General features: G+C 39.8%; 1 protein-coding gene across 1 annotated transcript in view; it reads left to right on the forward strand.

Moving 5' to 3' along the window:
* wasf2 (WASP family member 2) overlaps positions 1-8,771 on the forward strand; it is a 43,275-nt gene extending 34,504 nt beyond the window's left edge. Inside the window, exons 8-9 of the mRNA XM_068006689.1 lie at positions 5,017-5,528; positions 7,253-8,771. Of these exons, the coding sequence (XP_067862790.1) occupies positions 5,017-5,528; positions 7,253-7,407 (667 nt within the window). The 3' untranslated portion in view covers positions 7,408-8,771. The remainder of the gene's footprint in view (positions 1-5,016; positions 5,529-7,252) is intronic.
* The last annotated feature ends 9,692 nt before the right edge of the window (positions 8,772-18,463 follow it).

Genomic DNA, 18,463 nt, shown 5'->3' on the forward strand with positions numbered 1-18,463 from the left:
AAGGAGTCATTAATTTAAAATTATCACAGAGGTGAGGAGAGAGGTTGTTGGAACATGGAATGCTTTGCCACAAGAACTGTTTGAGGTAGAAACTATTGCATCTTTTAAGGGAAATTTGGATAAATATTTGAATCAGAGGAAGATATAGAGCTATGAGGAAAGAGTGGGGCAGTAAGGTTAGTTTAGGATTGTTCTAGAAAAGCGGTGGCACAGACACAATGGACTGAATGGCCTCCATCGATGCTGTGAGCTTCATAGAATGGGATGGATCCCAGTCCCAATGACAGATCTATCCCTCCAGGATCCATTAGCAAGCCAGGTTGGCTAGTCAATCATCAACAATGCCCTGGCATCACCAACTGCTTAATCCAGTATTCATGTGAGATGCTTTGACTGGACAATGGAATTGGATACCTAGTGCCAGCATCACATACTCCCAGGTCTAGGTACAGAATGGGTCGGATGCAGAGCAAAGATCCCCTCTACAGTGTCTCCATCAAACACTCCCAGGGTAGGTACAGCATGGGTTAGATACAGAGTTAAAGCTCCCTCTACACTATCCCATCAAACAATCCCAGGGCAGGTACAACATGGGTTAGATACAGAGTAAAGCACCCTCGACACAATCCCATCAAACACTCTCAGGGCAGATACAGCACGATTGGATGCAGAGTAAAACTCTCTGTACTGATAGATTTTTGGACTCTAAGGGAATCAAGGGATATGGGGATCGGGAGGAAAAGTGGAGTGAGGTCGAAGATCAGCCATGATTTTATTGAATGGTGGAGTAGGCTCGAGGGGCCGTATGGCCTACTCCTGCTCCTATTTCTTATGTTCATACACTATTGTGCATCGATAATGCACCTCAAAGTCCTTGCAGTTTGACTTGTCCCTTCCCTACACCAGCCATCCTTGTGGCATCGCTGAATGAGGTGGCTAACTTAGTGCTAAATTATGGGTTGTTTTATGCCTTGGGTCCATGCCCCTTTTAGAGGTTGTTTGAAATTGCTCCTCGTTCACCTTACCCCCACATGGAGATGAGACTTTTAGCTCATTGTTCAGGACTTGGATTGAACCCAGAAGCGAGAGGCCACCTTTGGGACTCCTGACACGGACAGGTTTATGTTCTAACCCACTCTGCCACCACCTGGCCCAATAGATTGGTTTCAGTCTCAAAGTTACACAGCTTCATCCGAGTTCTTTAGCCCAAGATGACTGACATTGTCCAAATCTAAAAATACAAACTCAATAAATCCATGGCAGTATTTATAAAATTAAACCATAAACACAGTTATAATCAGAACTTAAAGTGAAGGGCGTAGAGCTAGCTACACAGCGCACAGGCTACAATTACATAGAGTACCTGCAGTGATGGTCTTGAAAGTTGCTGTTGGAGTTCCATTATAAACTCAAAAAGGAAAAGTTTTGCAGGGCTATGGGGAAAGTGGGGGTGTGGGAGTGCGTTTTCTCTGGGCTTTTTTCCTCTCCCAGGAGATTACACGTTTGGTCGCGCTGGTACGTCCACCATGGTGCGGGGCAGGCTTGATGGACCAGCTGGTCTTTTCCTGTCCGTCAAATTTTGTATGTTCGTAATTGGGATAGCTCTTTCAAAGGGCCGGCACAGGCACGATGGGCCGAATGGCCTCCTCTTCTATGCTGTAAGATTCTAAAGTTGAGCGTACTTAGCATCTTCTGCTCCTAATTCTAACTCTTGCAAAAGTCCTTTCTCTAACTCTATTTCTATCTTACTCCATTACCAGCTTACTCTGTGATGTGTTCTTGGCTTGCGATGGACACTGGCAACCACCGTCCTTTTATATACCTTTCAGACACAAACCAATTTCAGCTGGTCATCAACCTCCAATCACACAATGTTTAATTAACACCTGGCCAGCGACCTACTTACAGTTGATTGACTGACAGTTAACTGCCAACTAACTTGTTATACAAACCACTGGGCACCATTGAATATCTTAGTACAGAACTTCTTGAAATGGAGCAACTGGCAAATTACGCTGAAATTTATATCGATATTTCCGTCTGCTAGCTATTCCAAAATTTCCTGAGAATCTCATTAGCATATGCCAGAAAATTAAACCCAGCATAAAACAAGTGGAAATCAGCACAAACAATTGGGGCCTGAGGAAAATGCTAAGCTTGCGCCATATTCCTGTGTCAATTCTATCTTTATGCATCAAAAGTAAAGTTTGAAGCCATCAAACCATCCTTTATGCACATTGGGCACAGAATGTTTTTTTTTTTAAAACGTAATCGTGTTAAGTTTTTCCATTTTTTTTAATGCAAATCATTCTCATGCCATTAAAAATGCAGAAAATATGAGCATCCGACCCCATATCATCATCACAAAGACCGCCTACTTCCACCTCCATAACATGGCCCGTCTCAGTGCATCTGCTGCTGAAACCCTATCTGTGCTTTAGTTATTTTCAGATTTGACTCTTCCAGTACTCTCCTGAGGGTGCCATCTTCCACCCTCCATAAACTTCAGCTCATCCAAAACTCCACTGCCCATATTCTAACCTGCACCAAGTCCCACTCACCCATCTCACTGTGATTGTTGACCTACATTGGTTCAGGGACCACCAACACCTCAGTTTTAAAATTCTCACCCTTGTATTCAAATCCCTCCATTTCCTTGCCCCTCCCGATCTCTGTAACCTCCTCCAGCCCTACCACTCTCCAAGAACTCTGCGTTCCTCCAACTCTGGACTCATGTACATCCCCCACTACCTTCGTCCCAACATTGGTGGCTGTGCCTTCAGCGTTCTAGGCCCTAAGCTGTGGAATTTCCTTGCTAAACCTCTCGAGCTCTATATTCTCCTTTAAAACTGACCTCTCTGACCAAGATTTTCGTCACCTGCCCTAATATCTCCTCCTTTGGCTCAGTATCACTTGGGCGTTATTATGCTCCTGTGATGTGCCTGGGGACATTTTCCTATGTTAAAGGCACTATATAAATGCAAATTGTTGTAATTCCCCACCCCACCAACAACAATAACTTTACATTAACATAGCACCTTTAGCATAGAAAAACATCCCATGGCGCTTCTCAGAAGTGCAATCAGATAAAAATCCATGCTGAGCCAAAGAAAGAGATATTAGGAGGGATGACTAAAAGCTTTGTCAGAGGTAGATTTTAAGGAAGGTTTTCAAGGATCTACCCTTGCGCCCCCCCCCCCCCCCAAGCTCTGTTCTTCATCTACATGCTGCCACCCAGCGGCATCAGCCAAAGACATCACATCAGATTCCACATGTACGCTGACACCCAGCTCTACCTCACCACTATCTTTCTCGACCCCTCCACTTCCTCTGTTATCAGCCTGCTTTTCCAACATCTGATCCTGGATGAGCTGCAATTCCCTCTAATTAAACATTGGGAAGTCTGAAGCCATAGGAACAGGAGTAGGCCATTCAGCCCCTCAAGCCCGCTCCGCCATTCAATTAGATCATAGCTGATATGTGCTTCAACTCCAATTACCTGTCTTTGCTCCATATCCCTTGATACCCTTACCTAACAAAAATCTATCTGTCTCAGTCTTGAAAGTAATGAAACTGGCAAAGAAGGGGAGGGTTTTCCGCAGAGCATTCAAGGCTGTTTTCTAGGTCAATGCTGGTTTCCTGGATTAATTTTTACTACTTCATTGTTTCGTTAAACCCACCTTTCCATCTCCTTTGGAACCTTGAATCAACCTCCACTGCTTCTGATCGATTCTTTGCTTCTCCTTTGGCTCACTGAATTTCTAGATTTTTTTTTAGATCACCCTCTGCTAGCACTTTGATACTCTGCTTCACCAGCTGCCAGATGCACCTCCTCTCTGTCGGTTTGGAACTAGGGCCCTCTCCGCACTTGGCTGCTGGTTGCTTCAAGTTCTTCGTTCCCCTTGTGTTCAGCTGGACTTCGTTCAACCGCTGCCTCCTGGCCTTCAGATTTTGGATTGATTAGCTTCTCTTGTCCAGCACACCTGTGCTGTGCGTGACTCATTGCTTAATCTTTTTGGAGACAGATTATGCCAGCATCTGGACAATCTGATTTCATTCTGTTGTCGAATTTTTCTCTGTTCTATCATGAGAGCTGTTGCTATGAAGTCAGACAAAACTAAAAGGGCATTCAAAAATTTTCAATAAAGCAAAAGAACCCACAATGTAAGTGATAATAAACAAGGTTATCTTCCACAAGATTCTTGGATTTCCCCCACCCCAATTTCCAAATAGTATACTGTAGGTTGGTTTGTAAGGTTCCATGAGTGGTTTACAGCATACTAGAGTTCCCCTTTCTAACACCGAAGGCAACATATCAGGCTGACTGTCCTCTACAAAATTCTACCTGAACCAGCACCACTTGAGTTGCTGGTGCTTATGGTGACTTGTAATGTTTTTGCCAGGAACATTAGTGTTGCTGTCATTGTACCTCAACATTTGGCATAAACACAAAAAAATAAGCATAAGTGCCAGCTCGTGTAGCTTCACACTTCGTTTCTTCTACCTGTACCTGAAACTATGCCCCTCATATGAAGAAACTTAAACACAGAGTCAATGATTGCTTGCTAAACCAGGAATGCTGGACCATGTGTTTAGGCTATATGCGATCTGGTTGCCGTTCAGTTTATCTAAATACAATTTATCCTAGTATTTCTGCACAAAAGCAACCGCCAGTAAGTTTTGTGAAGCATCTGTCCTTGTAGTTGTTTCCAACAGTACCCTGTGTTTATGCCAAGCAACGCCAGCATGACTTAAACTTCACGACTTCAGTGGACTTCCACAGGGACCAAACACGTTTGTAAAGGGTTTGTTATAATGTGATTTTATGGCAGTGATGGAGTAAACCTTTCACATAGGTTTACAAGGTTATCGAAAAGTAGAATTTTATGAATGTAGAATAAATGTTCCTAATGTTCACTGTAGCAAAGCCATGTTAGTGAGAAGGTTAAATTGGCATCTTGTGTGTGTGAAGTTGTATTTTTGTGTGTGTGCTAATTGTTTTTATTTTTCTTGCAGCAATGCCATGGATATGCAAATGGATTCTTCAACCCTTAAAAGGATTAGTCTTGTCAGCCCAAGTATTCCTCCTCCAGCACCACCTGCTGGCCTACCAGTGGGAGTCGGACTTGCTCCACCACCAGCACCACCACCTCCACCACCATTCATGGGACTTGAGGGACATGTACCTCCAATTGCTCCACCACCGCCACCTCCCTCAATGCCTCCAATGCAATATAATCAAAATTCCCCTAGTGTTGATGCGCCATCAGTTCCCCCTCCGCCTCCCCCACCTGATCAGTTCCCTCCTGCCCCTATCCACCCGTTCCTATCGTCTGGAGGAGGAGGCCCACCACCACCTCCTCCCCCTCCACCACCTCCTGGTCCACCACCACCAGGCCCACCACCATTATCCTTTGGCGGAGGCACAGCACCACCACCTCCACCACAGTCTTCGGAGCTTAAACCCAAAGCATCTTTGCCACCAGTGAGTGATGCTAGGACCGACTTGCTATCTGCTATTCGGCAAGGTAAAGCAGGTTATGCTATTTTGGTTAGTCATACAGAGGGAGCTAGGAATGTCTATAGAATTGATATAATTTGCTTATTTTCCAATTGCATAAAGTTGGTAACCATATGCTTCTTGCAGTGAAGTGTAGTGGTTATTTCTTGGCAAAGACTATGGCTTTCTCCATACAGCTAGTACACAACTCTTAAGATTACTATAACATCTTTAGCACAAATTTAGCTGAAGGATCATTGATTTGTGTAAAACTTTGATTTGCAGATTACTTTTTAATACTGTTTTATTTAAGGGGAGGGGGAATTTTGACAGTATCTAAATGTTTTGGTTTTAACCGGGTCAGTTGATAGTAAGAATATCGCACTGGATAGCTAATTTATCTTTGGAAGAAACTTGACACTGAATACCATTAGTATGCAATACTGATAAAAAAATAGCAATATAGTTGTGAAGACTTGAAGTTTATGCAGTGACTCGATTGTGAGAAATGTGATTGCAGTCCAGAATAAATGTATTATTCAAAATGAAGTAAAAGAAAACTTACAGATTTTATGTATATCATTTCACTCTTCCCTTCAATTCCAATTTTCTTTTTAAAACGAAAAACTGCTAGGGCTCACCTGATAACTGTGGGGTGTAATTGAGCTATATAGACCAGGAAAGTTTGAGAATTAGTGCTGAGTTAGCTGATTTCAATCAGGGTGTCAAAAGAAGTGATACACTTGGTTACAGTGCTTCTGGACTAGAGAGAAGCAAAAGTCTAGGTTTGATGCTCTAGATTGCTGTCCATTGACATCTACTGGAAAGTGTTCATGTGTCAGGTGAAGACATTGAGGCTGGGGCCCAGAGCTAAGACAGTGGAAAGAGACCTGGGGTTGTGTGGGAGCGGGGAGATTGGAGCCTGGGTTTTGGGGCTGCCAAAGGGACTGGGAGAGCATGTAAGAGTGGGTCCAGGGTTGGGAGGGAGTGCATTTGCAGAGAAGCAGAACCAATACAGTGACACTGAGGAGACCGAGCAAGGAAAGGCTGAGGTTGGTCATGGAGAAAGGATCTAAATGGCTTCATATTACAGCAAACTAAGCAAGAGAAGGCTGGGTGGAGAAGATTGGTCCCTGATAACCACCTGAATTATACCTTATTGACAGGTTACCATCGACTAATGCAATGTCTGTAATAGACAAATTCTTTATAATAGATAGATACAGGTTTTAGTTGATGGCATGTGTAAAGTCAATCACTTTTGTATAGACAGAACTACAGGCTCACTGCTGTCCTTTCGGAGTACTGCAGTCTAGCTGAGTGGAAAAGTTGCAGACGTGTATTTTTGAGACTTTTTTTGGCAGACAGTGAAGCTGAGTACCAGAATGTAGCATGTAATGTTACAATCTGGATAAGTTTACATACACCTTGTTTATTATCACTTCGATTGTGGGTTCTTTTGCTTTATTGAAAATTTTTGAATGCCCTTTTAATTTTGTCTGAATTCATAGCAACAGCTCTCATGATAGAACAGTGAAAAATTCAACAACACAATGAAATCAGATTGTAGAGATGCTGGCATAATCTGTCCCCAGTGCAATTTGAAAGTGCTAATATCTTGACAGTCTCCAGCATTAAAATGCTGTTGCATTCACAGTGATTGATCTAAAGCTGAAAACAAGACTCAGTCAGATAACTTTTTAATGTAAATGATGAACCTAGCATCTAAAACCTATTTGATTTGTTCAATAGGCTTCCAGCTTCGTAAAGTTGAAGAGCAGCGAGAACAAGAGGAAAAGCGGGACCATGTTGGAAATGACGTGGCCACGATCTTGTCTCGACGTATAGCAGTTGAATACAGCGATTCTGAAGAATCGGAATTTGATGACGAGGAATGGTCTGACTAAGCTGGGCTATGCTGACACATTAATCACCAGCTGCCAATATTCTTCTGTTTGAAAAGCCAAACCTTTTCCATCAATGCCTTCACACATAGATGTAGTACTCTAATGTATTATTTGCACAGGCTGTGAATCTGTTGGGAAGATGCATGTCAGACAAGAAAACTTGGCATTATTATGGAGGGCTTATAATGTATGAAGTGCCACATTTACACAGCAATAAGATAGACTTGTCCACGTAGGATTCACCATATGCAGTGCATGTACACACATTTCAACAAGGAGGAGGATAAATGTGCTACAAACCACTGGATTACTAAAATGAAAACAGCTTACAGCCTTATACCAGATTTTAATTGCAGTGTATGTGATCATCCAACAAATGAAATAATGTATTTATCAGCCAATATTTCCTTCCATATAAATTAATGGTATTCTGCCTTTTAATTAAATACTGTAGTTAGAATGATAGAATTCTATAATCTGTTGCACACCAACTATATAAAAATATGCAGATATAATTGAGTCCAGATTCTCACATTTGCTAGTGCTAATCGAGTTTAGATAATTCTTTTAAAATATTCTTATTGACTTAATAGTCCCCAAGCAATCATACCAACCTGTCTTCTGTCTAATTAGCAATGTCACCAAAGTGCTTTATTGAACAAAATTTTAAGGGGAACATGTATAAAATGTCTTTTGTAGGAGTCTTCAGGCCGTAATGATTTATTTTTATTTTTTAATATGGCAACATGGTGCTAAAATAATGTACCAACTGCTTGTATTAATTGCCAACAGGTGTATACTGGTAATTTTAAGGAAGCATATAATGGTTGACCAAAAATGACTAAATTTATGAGGGGACTGCAATTTAATCTTTGTTTACATCATTTGTAGGTGTTTCTACATCTTGCTTATGCAATCATTCAGCAAATAGATGTGAGGAGAGAGCTTCACTGACAAACTATGCAAATTTAGCACTAGTCAAAACTAACATAAGATGGAATCTTGTGTACAATAACATAATCAATAGTGTTCAAAATTTAAAAATATCTTGATCTAAATTTAACAGATTATTTTCTTGGTGTTTTCTGGTAAATTTTGTAATTATACAGCATTATTCAGAAATCGGGTGGATGGGTTAATGAATTTCTATAATTTCCTCCCTGCTTTGGTCTTATCTTTCAGGGGTGGGGAATTGTATTTGTTATCTGGAGTTACTCCAAGTAATTTCAACAGGACTTACCGAGCCTTATCCTAGAGGGATACTCAAGAGAATGTATTTAATTAGAATTGTATGCAACTAAATATTATGTGCAGAGTTTGCTATGGACCTCCTGAAGACTGTTGAAATAAATGGTTACCAAAAATGTTATACATAATTGGATCTGATTTATGAAATGGATACTTGCATAATGAAATGTATTTTATGTAGGTTTTAGCTTTTTCTTTTAATATATGCATTATTTTTCCTTCTTTGTATTTGTCATGACTGCACTATTGGTTTAGACTTTTGATTTGGAATTTTGATTTTAATAAAGTGAAGCTGCACTGTGCTTGTCAGTGCACTGAAAAATGCAGTGTGCACAAAACTTCTCCAATAATCAGCTTGTAGTGTAGTACAACGACGTCAATATTGATGGTGATATCAATATTGCAAAATCTTGCAGCAGATGTGCATTAAAGGGGATGGGCAGTGTCCATCAAATTCTAAAACAAAAAGCTAGGAATGGGACAGAAAAGGTCATTTAAGTAACTGGAGCAGATTGTTTTGTGTTTTGTGTTTTCCTATGGAAAATAATCTCAGCTAACACGCCATTGCTTTACTGAGAGAGTGTTGCACTGTCGAAGGTGCCACCTTTCGAATGAGACGTTAAACTGAGGCCCCCTCTGCACTATTCGAAGATTAGCAAGAGAGTTCTCCCAAGGTCCTGGCTGAAGTTTGTATACATTGACAAACACCACTAAAACAGAATATCTGGTCATTTATCTTACTGCTGTTTGTGGTACCTTACTGTACACAATGGCTGTTGTGTTTTTCTACATTATAAGTGACTACATTTCAAAAGTAATTTGTTAGTTGTAAAGTGCTATGGGACATCCTGAGGTCATGAAAGGTGCTGTATAGGCATTTTTTTTCTCTCAAAAAATGAGATTTATTGAAGTGCTTTTGATACTAATGTTCTGGGAGAACACCAGGAATTACTGTTGAAGTGAGATGTACTAAATAGGAAGCATTTGAAGATGTGGGGGAAAAGGGAGAAATAATATGGTATTTGTCGGCTGAAGGTTTCTTTCAGTGGGTTTCCAGAATAATCTGCATCTGGTTCAATCTGATTTAATCAGTTGACTAAGCGTAAAGTCAGACCATCAGAGGGTACTTTATTACCTGGAAGTGCTAAGAATAACTCAAGAGATAAGTCAGCTCATTGGGAGTTTAACTGATTGTAAGTGTTGCGCCAATATTTGGAACTAAACTATCTGGTAGTGGCTGGCAAGCACTGCTAATAAGCCAGCTAGAGGGAGCCCTGAGTTTAAAGATTCAAAACTCCTCAGAAGGTGGTTGATGTGCTGCAAAACACTCAAACGTTCACTAAGGTGTTTGCTTGAGATGCGATAGTCAAGCATCTATAAATCAAAAATAAAATAAAGAATAGTCAGCATGGATTTCAAAAGGGAAGGTCATGCTTGACCAACCTTATTGAATTTTTTGAATTACTAACAGAAAGGGTAGACAACGGTAATGTAGTAGATGTAATATATTTGGATTTTCAAAAGGCCTTCGATAAGGTACCGCATAGTAGACTCGGGACAGTTAGCAGGATAGGTTGCAAGCTGGCTACTAAACAGAAAACAGTAGGGGTTAAAGGTCGTTACTCAGATGGACAAAAAGTGGGAAGTGGTGTTCCACAAGGATCGGTACTGGAACCACTGTTGTTTACTATTTACATAAACAATTTGGATTCGGGAATTGGGCGTACAATTTCAAAATTTGCGGACGATGCCAAATTGCGGGATATAATTAATACTGAGGAGGACTGCGACAAAATATATGACATTAATAAACTTGCAGAATGGGCGTGTAATTGGCAAATGAATTTCAATATAGACAAGTGTGAGGTGCTACATTTTGGTAGGAAGAATAAGGAGGCCACATACGGTCTAAATGGGGTAGAGGAGCAGAGGGATCTGGGGATACAGATACACAAATCACTAAAAGTAGTGACACAAGTTAAGACCATTTGAAAAAAAAAGCAAAGCACGGGTTCATTTCCAGAGGGATAGAATTGAAAAGCAGGGAAGTTATGTTAAACTTGTATAAAACCTTGGTTAGACCAGACTTGGGAGTACTGTTAACAATTCTGGTGTCCATATTATAAAAAGAACATAGAGGCACTGGAGAAGGTGCAAAAAATATTTACTAGGATGATACCAGAACTGAGAGGTTATACCTATTAGAAAAGATTGAACAGGTTGGGGCTCTTTTCTCTAGAAAAGACAAGACTGAGGGGTAACCTGATAGAGGTCTTTTAAGATTATGGAACGGTTTAAGAGGATAGACTAGAGAAGATGTTTCTACTTGTGGGAGAGACGAGAGCTAGGGGCCATAAATATGATAGTCACTAATAAATCCAATCGGGAATTCAAGAGAAACTTCTTTACCCAGAGAATGGTTAGAATCTAGAACTCACTACCACAAGGAGTAGTTGAGGTGAATAGCATAGATGCATTTAAGGGGAAGCTAGATAAGCACATGAGGGAGAAAGGAATAGAAGGATATGCTGATAGAGTTAGATGAAGTAGGGAGGGAGGAGGCTCTTGTGCAGCATAAACACCAGCATGGACCTGTTGGGCCAAATGCTGTGCATTTTATGTAATCTCACCCAGTAAGTTGACAGCAACTTCCACATACGACAGCAAGATGTAATTGGCATCTTTTCTTGAATTGCTATAGGAATAAAGGAAATCCAATTTCAGCACATCCTGTGCCCAATATTAATAGGTTGCTTTAACTGCAGTCTCTGCTACACCTTACAAAACACTCATGACATTAGTCTCAAAATCTTGTCTCATTAAAATAGCAGTGCATAATTTGAGCAATTGTGAATGTGCAAGTTTGAAGAGTTGCCCTTGCATGCTCATCTTGCTGCAGTCAATCATGGGCATGAATTAAATGAAGTGATTTTAATTTATTTTCTGAAGCTACACCACAGTTCAGACCCAAACATTTGTATTTGTTTTTTTGCCATTGAAATGTAGTACTTTGTGCTATTACATTGGTGGTAACTTCCTTGCATATAATTCATAGCTTAATAATTATCCACCTAAGCTGTTAATTATTGTCCATTGAAACAAATGATTCTGCTGTTACCTGTGTTAATAACTGAGTTTAGTTTATTCAGGTGCTATGCAGGTGGCATATGTTGACCTGTAGTTGTGTCTTTTGCCTCTGGAGGGCAATGGTGCAACAGAAGATTGATTAACTTGACAACCCAATGAAAGCAGCTATGGCACTAAATATTGAAATAAGAAAGTTTTGATTAAAGTAAAACTGGAAGAGTACTAGATTTTAGATCTAGACCACAGAAGGAACTCTTAAATGAACATTTGCTTTCTTTAATAAAAACTAGAATGTTATTTTTTGACAAGGGTGGGGAGAAATAGAGGCATGACAGGGGGGCAGATGCTTCATACTTATTCTTAGAACATGTTTTTTGTTATCAAATGAAGTACCAGATGATAAATACGGAAACAGAAAAGTTTAGATTAAACGTACACCAACTTGCTTAAATTATTTTCTATAATAAATTTCTGTTGTGCAAACTTTAAGCTTTACTGCATGTTTAGTATTTGTGCCTGATCTCTTGAAAATGAGAGCTGTACTTTTTGTGAGTTCCATCTATCTGGTATTGAGAAAAAAATTACAATTTTTTATGGATTTTGGGGTGCTTTACAAGGAATGGTGGGAAATGTGTTCTAATAATCCTCTTAGATCCCAGCAGGCTAGCACTGAAGCAGGAATGTTTCTTCTGGTTTAATTTGGTGTAATATTGAGATTATTGATTTGCTTACCAACTCAAGTTGCTCATTTTATTTGAGTTATTGGCTAATGTCGAGTTAGAAGGATAATTTTTGTGAGAAGAGCATACTACTAGCTTGGCTAAAAGAATCTACTGTTTCCACTGCTTGTCAGGATGTTGTATGTGAATCATTGAGTCATGTCGATAGCACATTGTGTAGAAGCTTTGCCCATCAAATAACTTTTATAGAGTGGAAGTTTGCTTCCACACACTACCACCTGGTACCTCATTTGATACAACTAAAATCTAGTTATCTTTGGTCTAATATACATTCTCTCATTTTTAAATTAGAATAGTTGTCCATTTTACAATGATACACATCTATTACATTTAATAGAGTGGATGATGGATACCATTGTAAAATCAGAGCTGGACCCATCTGGATGAAGTGTAATCCAGCGGTGGTACAATAAACCTAGAGGGCGAAGGTGTACCCAAGAGAATGTACTATTACTGAAGCTTGCATTGAGCCTGGTTGGAACAAAATGGGAGGTCAAAGATGGAGAAGTCAGAGTCAGAATGAGAAGGCAGTTAAACTACCAGTTCAGACAGACAAAGCAGTCACATAACCTGTGTTTGGTCTTAGAATGGATCTGCTGGCAGAAAAATCATCATTCCCCTCTGAGGAGGAGCTGAAGCCTTGGAGCCATGTCAATCTGGAATATTAAGATTGCCCTCCATGTAAATAATCTCTGGAACAAAGGGTGAGACTACCAACTCAGGGCCTATTGTGCAACAGTATCCCTGGTCAATGAACCTCCAAATTACTTGTCTGTTCATACTGGCTCCCCCTGTTGGAAGCAGCCAACCAGATTTCAGTATCGGGTGTTCGTTTGGCTGCTGCACATCAATTTTTGTAGCAGCCTCCCAAATTCAATTCTAGCCCAGCAGTGGAAGGCTTTCCTCCTGTTGGCCCTTTTCTCCTATTAGAAATGGGATATCTAAACAAAAACATTTTCCAAGTAAGCATGGGTCACCTGGGGGCTCCTAGTAAATTAACTAGCTTGGTTAGGGGAGGCTCTTGTCTGGTTCTAGGACACAGTGAGGATCCCCAATCCAGGTGATCACCATCCACTACTTTTACCCTGCCCCCATTTCCCATTCCAGTGATTCTATTGACTTCTTACCGGGGAGACAGTGCATGGTGATTATTCCGATTCGGCATCCTTGATGGGTCTGTGACCCACCTTTTACCTCATTCCACTCTTCGTGGTTGTTGAGTGGCATCCAATCCCAGGCAGTGGCATTCACCTGTGAGGCCAGTTATCAGTGTCTGGCAGCATGCTATTGACTAGTAAATTCTTTCCATTAATCAATCTGTTGCTCTATATATCAGAATGATCCAAATTAGCAAGTGGAAGTCTCCAGAAAAGGGCAGCTACTGACCCCTCATCAGATGACTCACATTGACTTTTGTGGAAAGAGGATGTCAAACTCTGATCTACTGTGTGCCCTCAATGCCAGAGACTTCAACCACCAAGCTCCTGCACTCTGGCATTCTCTTATTAAACCTCTTTGCTTTGCCACCTTCCTTCCCATCCTCAAACTTTTTTTAAACTTATAAGAACATAAGCAATAGGAGTAGGCCATACGGCCCCTCGAGCCTGCTGCGCCATTCAATCAGATCATGGCTGATCTTTGACCTCAACCTTATATCTTTGTGCATTCAGTCACCTCCTTTAAGTCCTACTTGATGGCCACTGCACTCCCTATGAAGTGCCATGGGATCTTTTGTTATTTGAAAGTTGCTGTATAAAAGTTATTTTTGAAATCTCCATGTGAATTGAGGAAAGTCTGAATACATTTAATCCCTGTCACTTTTTAAGGAATTCCAGTTTTCACTTTAGTCAATTTTACTTTAGTCATTATTACTGTAGTAATAATGAAATTGGAGTTGAGATAAATCGTATGTATTTTGAATGCAATATAGTTTGTGAAGTATTTTTCCCCTCCCCTTACCTCTCCTCTCCTATCGAAGACACTAATCTATGCTGGGGTACAGTGTCAGAAGCTTTTTAGTACCATGCCCAAGTGGACATTCTTCATGTGTGAACTCAGTGAGTGCTAGCAGGCTCTTTGATCCTAGAAGGGCATGACCGAAGAGTCCATTTCTGCCTTCTATGGCTGTCTACACGTGCCCTTTCTGACCAGGGTCACTGGATAGTAATGATGAGCAGGAATCCCAACTGACTTTTCCTCACTTTTCCATAGACCATGGGCACTGTTGTGCCCCGACCACTTCTGACTTTGATCAACTCAATCCAGTGATCTTAGCTGGAACCTTTCTGATCTATTTGGCTCAATATTGCACAAAGGCCTTATTTACTGAATTATGTGATTATGGACTGTAATTGCCTAGAGCAATTTTTCTTTAAACAGTGTGTCGTATTTAGAAAACTGAGTCTGAGTGTCAGGCCATCAGAATGATGGAAAGTATTAAGATGAGGCACTTACCCACATGGAAGCACCTCCAAATTAAATTAACGGATGTGGGAGATGCTTTACCAGCATTTGAAGCTAGATAAATGGGAGTATGGTATGGGAATTCCTAAATGGAAAAAAAAAAGAAAATTTGGATGATTGTACACCAACACGTTGCACCATGCAGTAGTAGAATGTAACTCACATTATAATCCTCCAGTGGTGTAGAGGCAGCTGTTGCCCCACAACAACAGAGGCAAAACTGGAAGGGCTGTCACAAGATACTATATTGCACATCCAATTTCAGAGCAGTATAGTTCACATTTTTGTCCAGTGAAGGTGGGACACAAAATAAAGGGAAGGAAAGAAAATACTTTGAACAGAGGGATTTTCACTGTCAGGGGGAAATATTTAGATATTTTTAAACATTAGCAGGACTTGCATGGATGGTTGAAGCGGGATGGAGGCTTTGGCATTTTGTTGATGCTTTCCAAGGTCAAACGAATTCTAGATGTTGCATTAATAATTTCCTAATGTAATTAAGCAGGAAAGCAGTATTACACATGTCTAAAATATTACAGATGTTGTGATGTAGGTGTTTTGTTAGATTGCAAGGAAAGTAAATAACATCTTTTTTAAGTCCAAGCTGACTGTGCACCATCATGTATTGATCTAACAAAAAAGGAAAAGCTGAGAATGTACCAATCCATTCTTTGAGGATTGAAGACAGCTTAGTCTCTGGATAAATATTGGCAAATGATTACCTAAGCCCCTAAGGGGGAAAAAAATGGTGATTCCTGTGTTTTTTTTGCTTCTCAAGCGGCAACAACATCCTTGTCACAGTTTTTCACTGTTGTCTTGCCTTTTCTTGCTTGATTGGTTGAGTGCACTATCTATTCTGATTAAAACAAATTTAATGTAAGATTTTAAAATGCTCCATATGTACCAAACTTTTTCTATTCACTGGTGTAAAGTATTAGGGTTTAAATTGATGTCATGACATGTTTAAGACACAATTATGATTAGACTGAAACTTGAGTTCATTGCCATTTAAGACCAAATTTTCTGACTGTCTTCCCATTAAATTAATCAATCAGTGTATGAGTAAGGTCTTCAGGGTTTCAACTCCTATTGTTAAACAAAATCAACTACTTACAAAATGAAGACCCCCAGAAAAAAAATTATTCATTGTTTTGAAGTTGATAACAAATCCTCATTGACTATGTTGAGTCTGTAAGGCTGACTGTCAATCAGAGATGACGAGACACTGGTTTCTCATCTATACACAAGTCATTATGCTTTGTTCTGTGATTCCAAGTCAACTTTACAGTCCTGATGCAAGTAGATGGTGAGCTTTGTTGTTATATAGGTTAAAATTTGTTCTGCATTTTAAAACAAAAGGATTTGAATGGTCTGGTTGTGATCCCTGGCCATTTGATAAAATAATGTCAGTATCATGCTAGGGAATTAATTCCACCCTCAAATGAGAACCTCTGCTCTCCCCTCATTATACCATGTGGCACTTCCATTTCCACACCTGGAATGTTGTGGTCCCTGAATTAGATTACATAATTTGGGAATAATTGGCAATGGGATCTCATGACCCTAGAAATTGGGTTGAAATACCAAATCTTCCCATTTTGGGCTGGTTATGAACTCCTATCCCAAAATTTGGAAGTATTGTGCCATCCAATTTCTTCAAAGCCAAATATTGTCTATCAAGGTTCAATGAACTTATTCTTAATTTGAAGTAGATCTCAATTCTTGTTGCAGCTTCACTTTTTTTTTAAAACTCAGCATCTTTCCTTTAATCTCTAGATTTCTTTAACTGCAGTGAGTGATGATTTCCAGAGAAAAATGTAATATTGCCATAAATAACTTTGTTAACTGCTAAAGAGAGGGGTATACAACATTTTCATTGACACTGACAAACCAGGTGCCATGTTTAAGGCAGGTTTGTACTGAGGTGTGAAAGAAATGAAACAAAAAGCAAAATACTGCAGATACTGGAAATCAAAAATAAGAAAGTGCTGGACACACTCAGCAGGTCCGATCACTGACCTGAAACATTATCCCTACCTTCCTCTCTCCACATATGCTGCCTGACCTGCTGAGTGTTTCCAGTATTTTCTGTTTGTTTGTGAAAGAAAAGATTTCAAATGTTACCCTTAACAACACTAGAAGAAAAGGAATTTGTTTTTTTAAATCTAAATTTGAATCCATTGGTGTGAAGGTGTAGGCCAGCATTTTTGAACAGTGCTCTGGTACTACCCAGACTCTTGATCACTGTCACGAGTAATTAATATCCTATTTTGTAATAGAACAGGCTTCAGATTCATTTTTGAATCTGATACATTTGTGCATGCTAGCTCCAAAAGCTTGCCTATTTATTCTAGAGGTGGTTTTTGGAACCAGCAGGTAACTGAATACAGAAAATGAAAAGTTGGGTATTGCCTCTCTAGCCAGTTCACAATCCCACATATCATTTCACTGGCTTAGCTTTGCTGCTCAGCAGGGACAAGTTTTTTTTTAAAAGGATGAAATTTAACATTTAAGAAAAAAATCCACATGTATGAGTGCTGTGCATAGAAGCACATTGCTCACACACACAGGCAGTGATTTTTTTAATTAAAAATTGAAATTCTTAAGGTTGTTCCATACAGCAGCCAATGTTAGCCTAAGAGAAAATTACTGCAAGGTAGTACAATCCAGTTGAGAGACTGGGATTCAGCTCGATAGAGGCTACTGTTTTGTGTGCAGGATTTAGGAATCCCACGTGCTCATTTAGCTGACCCATGCACTCCTGAATTCAGAACTGTTTCATGTTAATTACTATACTCTAGTAAAGTTCATGCTTTCGCATATGTGATATCTAAATGGGGTTTGGAACTTGCCATGTCTGATGGGTGAGAACTTGCATGTCAGCACATGGTGTTGCATGTTTATACAATTATACCCAAAGTATTAAGCCACCACCCCTTGATTGTTTTAATTCTCAAATTTAGCTCTCGAACTTTTTATGCCACACCAGTATATTTATTTCAGAAAATAACATTTTGGGATACAGTATATGAGTAATTTGACTCATGACGTGGTAAGTGTAGTATGCTTGGAAGGAACAGGTGACTTTGGACCTCTGGTTCCCAAAGCTCTCCACAGTTCATGTCTGGATCTGTTGTAGAATAATTGATAGAGATTGATTGCTATGATTAGTCAACAACTCCATTATCATCATATGCGCCTACCAGGATGGTAGAAGGTGAACTAGATAGACTGTGGTCTTTGTCTAGCAATTCATATATTCCTATTATTTCCTAATGGATATCTGCTTACTGTCATAGCATTTTCTCGAAAGACATCCATTTTTTCACTTGTGTTCCTGGGTCACACTGATTTTTATACATAGTGGAGTTTTTATTGTTTAAAATATCATTAATCTATTGATATATACTAAAACTTCCACAAATGCTACTCCACAAAATCCCTTTAGATTTTTTTCAGCCAAATATTGAAAAGAGCAGATGTATAATGCAGTTTGTGCTGCGTAATAGAAATTAGCA

Source organism: Heptranchias perlo, chromosome 26 (genome assembly GCF_035084215.1).
Source record: "Heptranchias perlo isolate sHepPer1 chromosome 26, sHepPer1.hap1, whole genome shotgun sequence".
NCBI classification, from domain to species: Eukaryota; Metazoa; Chordata; class Chondrichthyes; order Hexanchiformes; family Hexanchidae; genus Heptranchias; species Heptranchias perlo.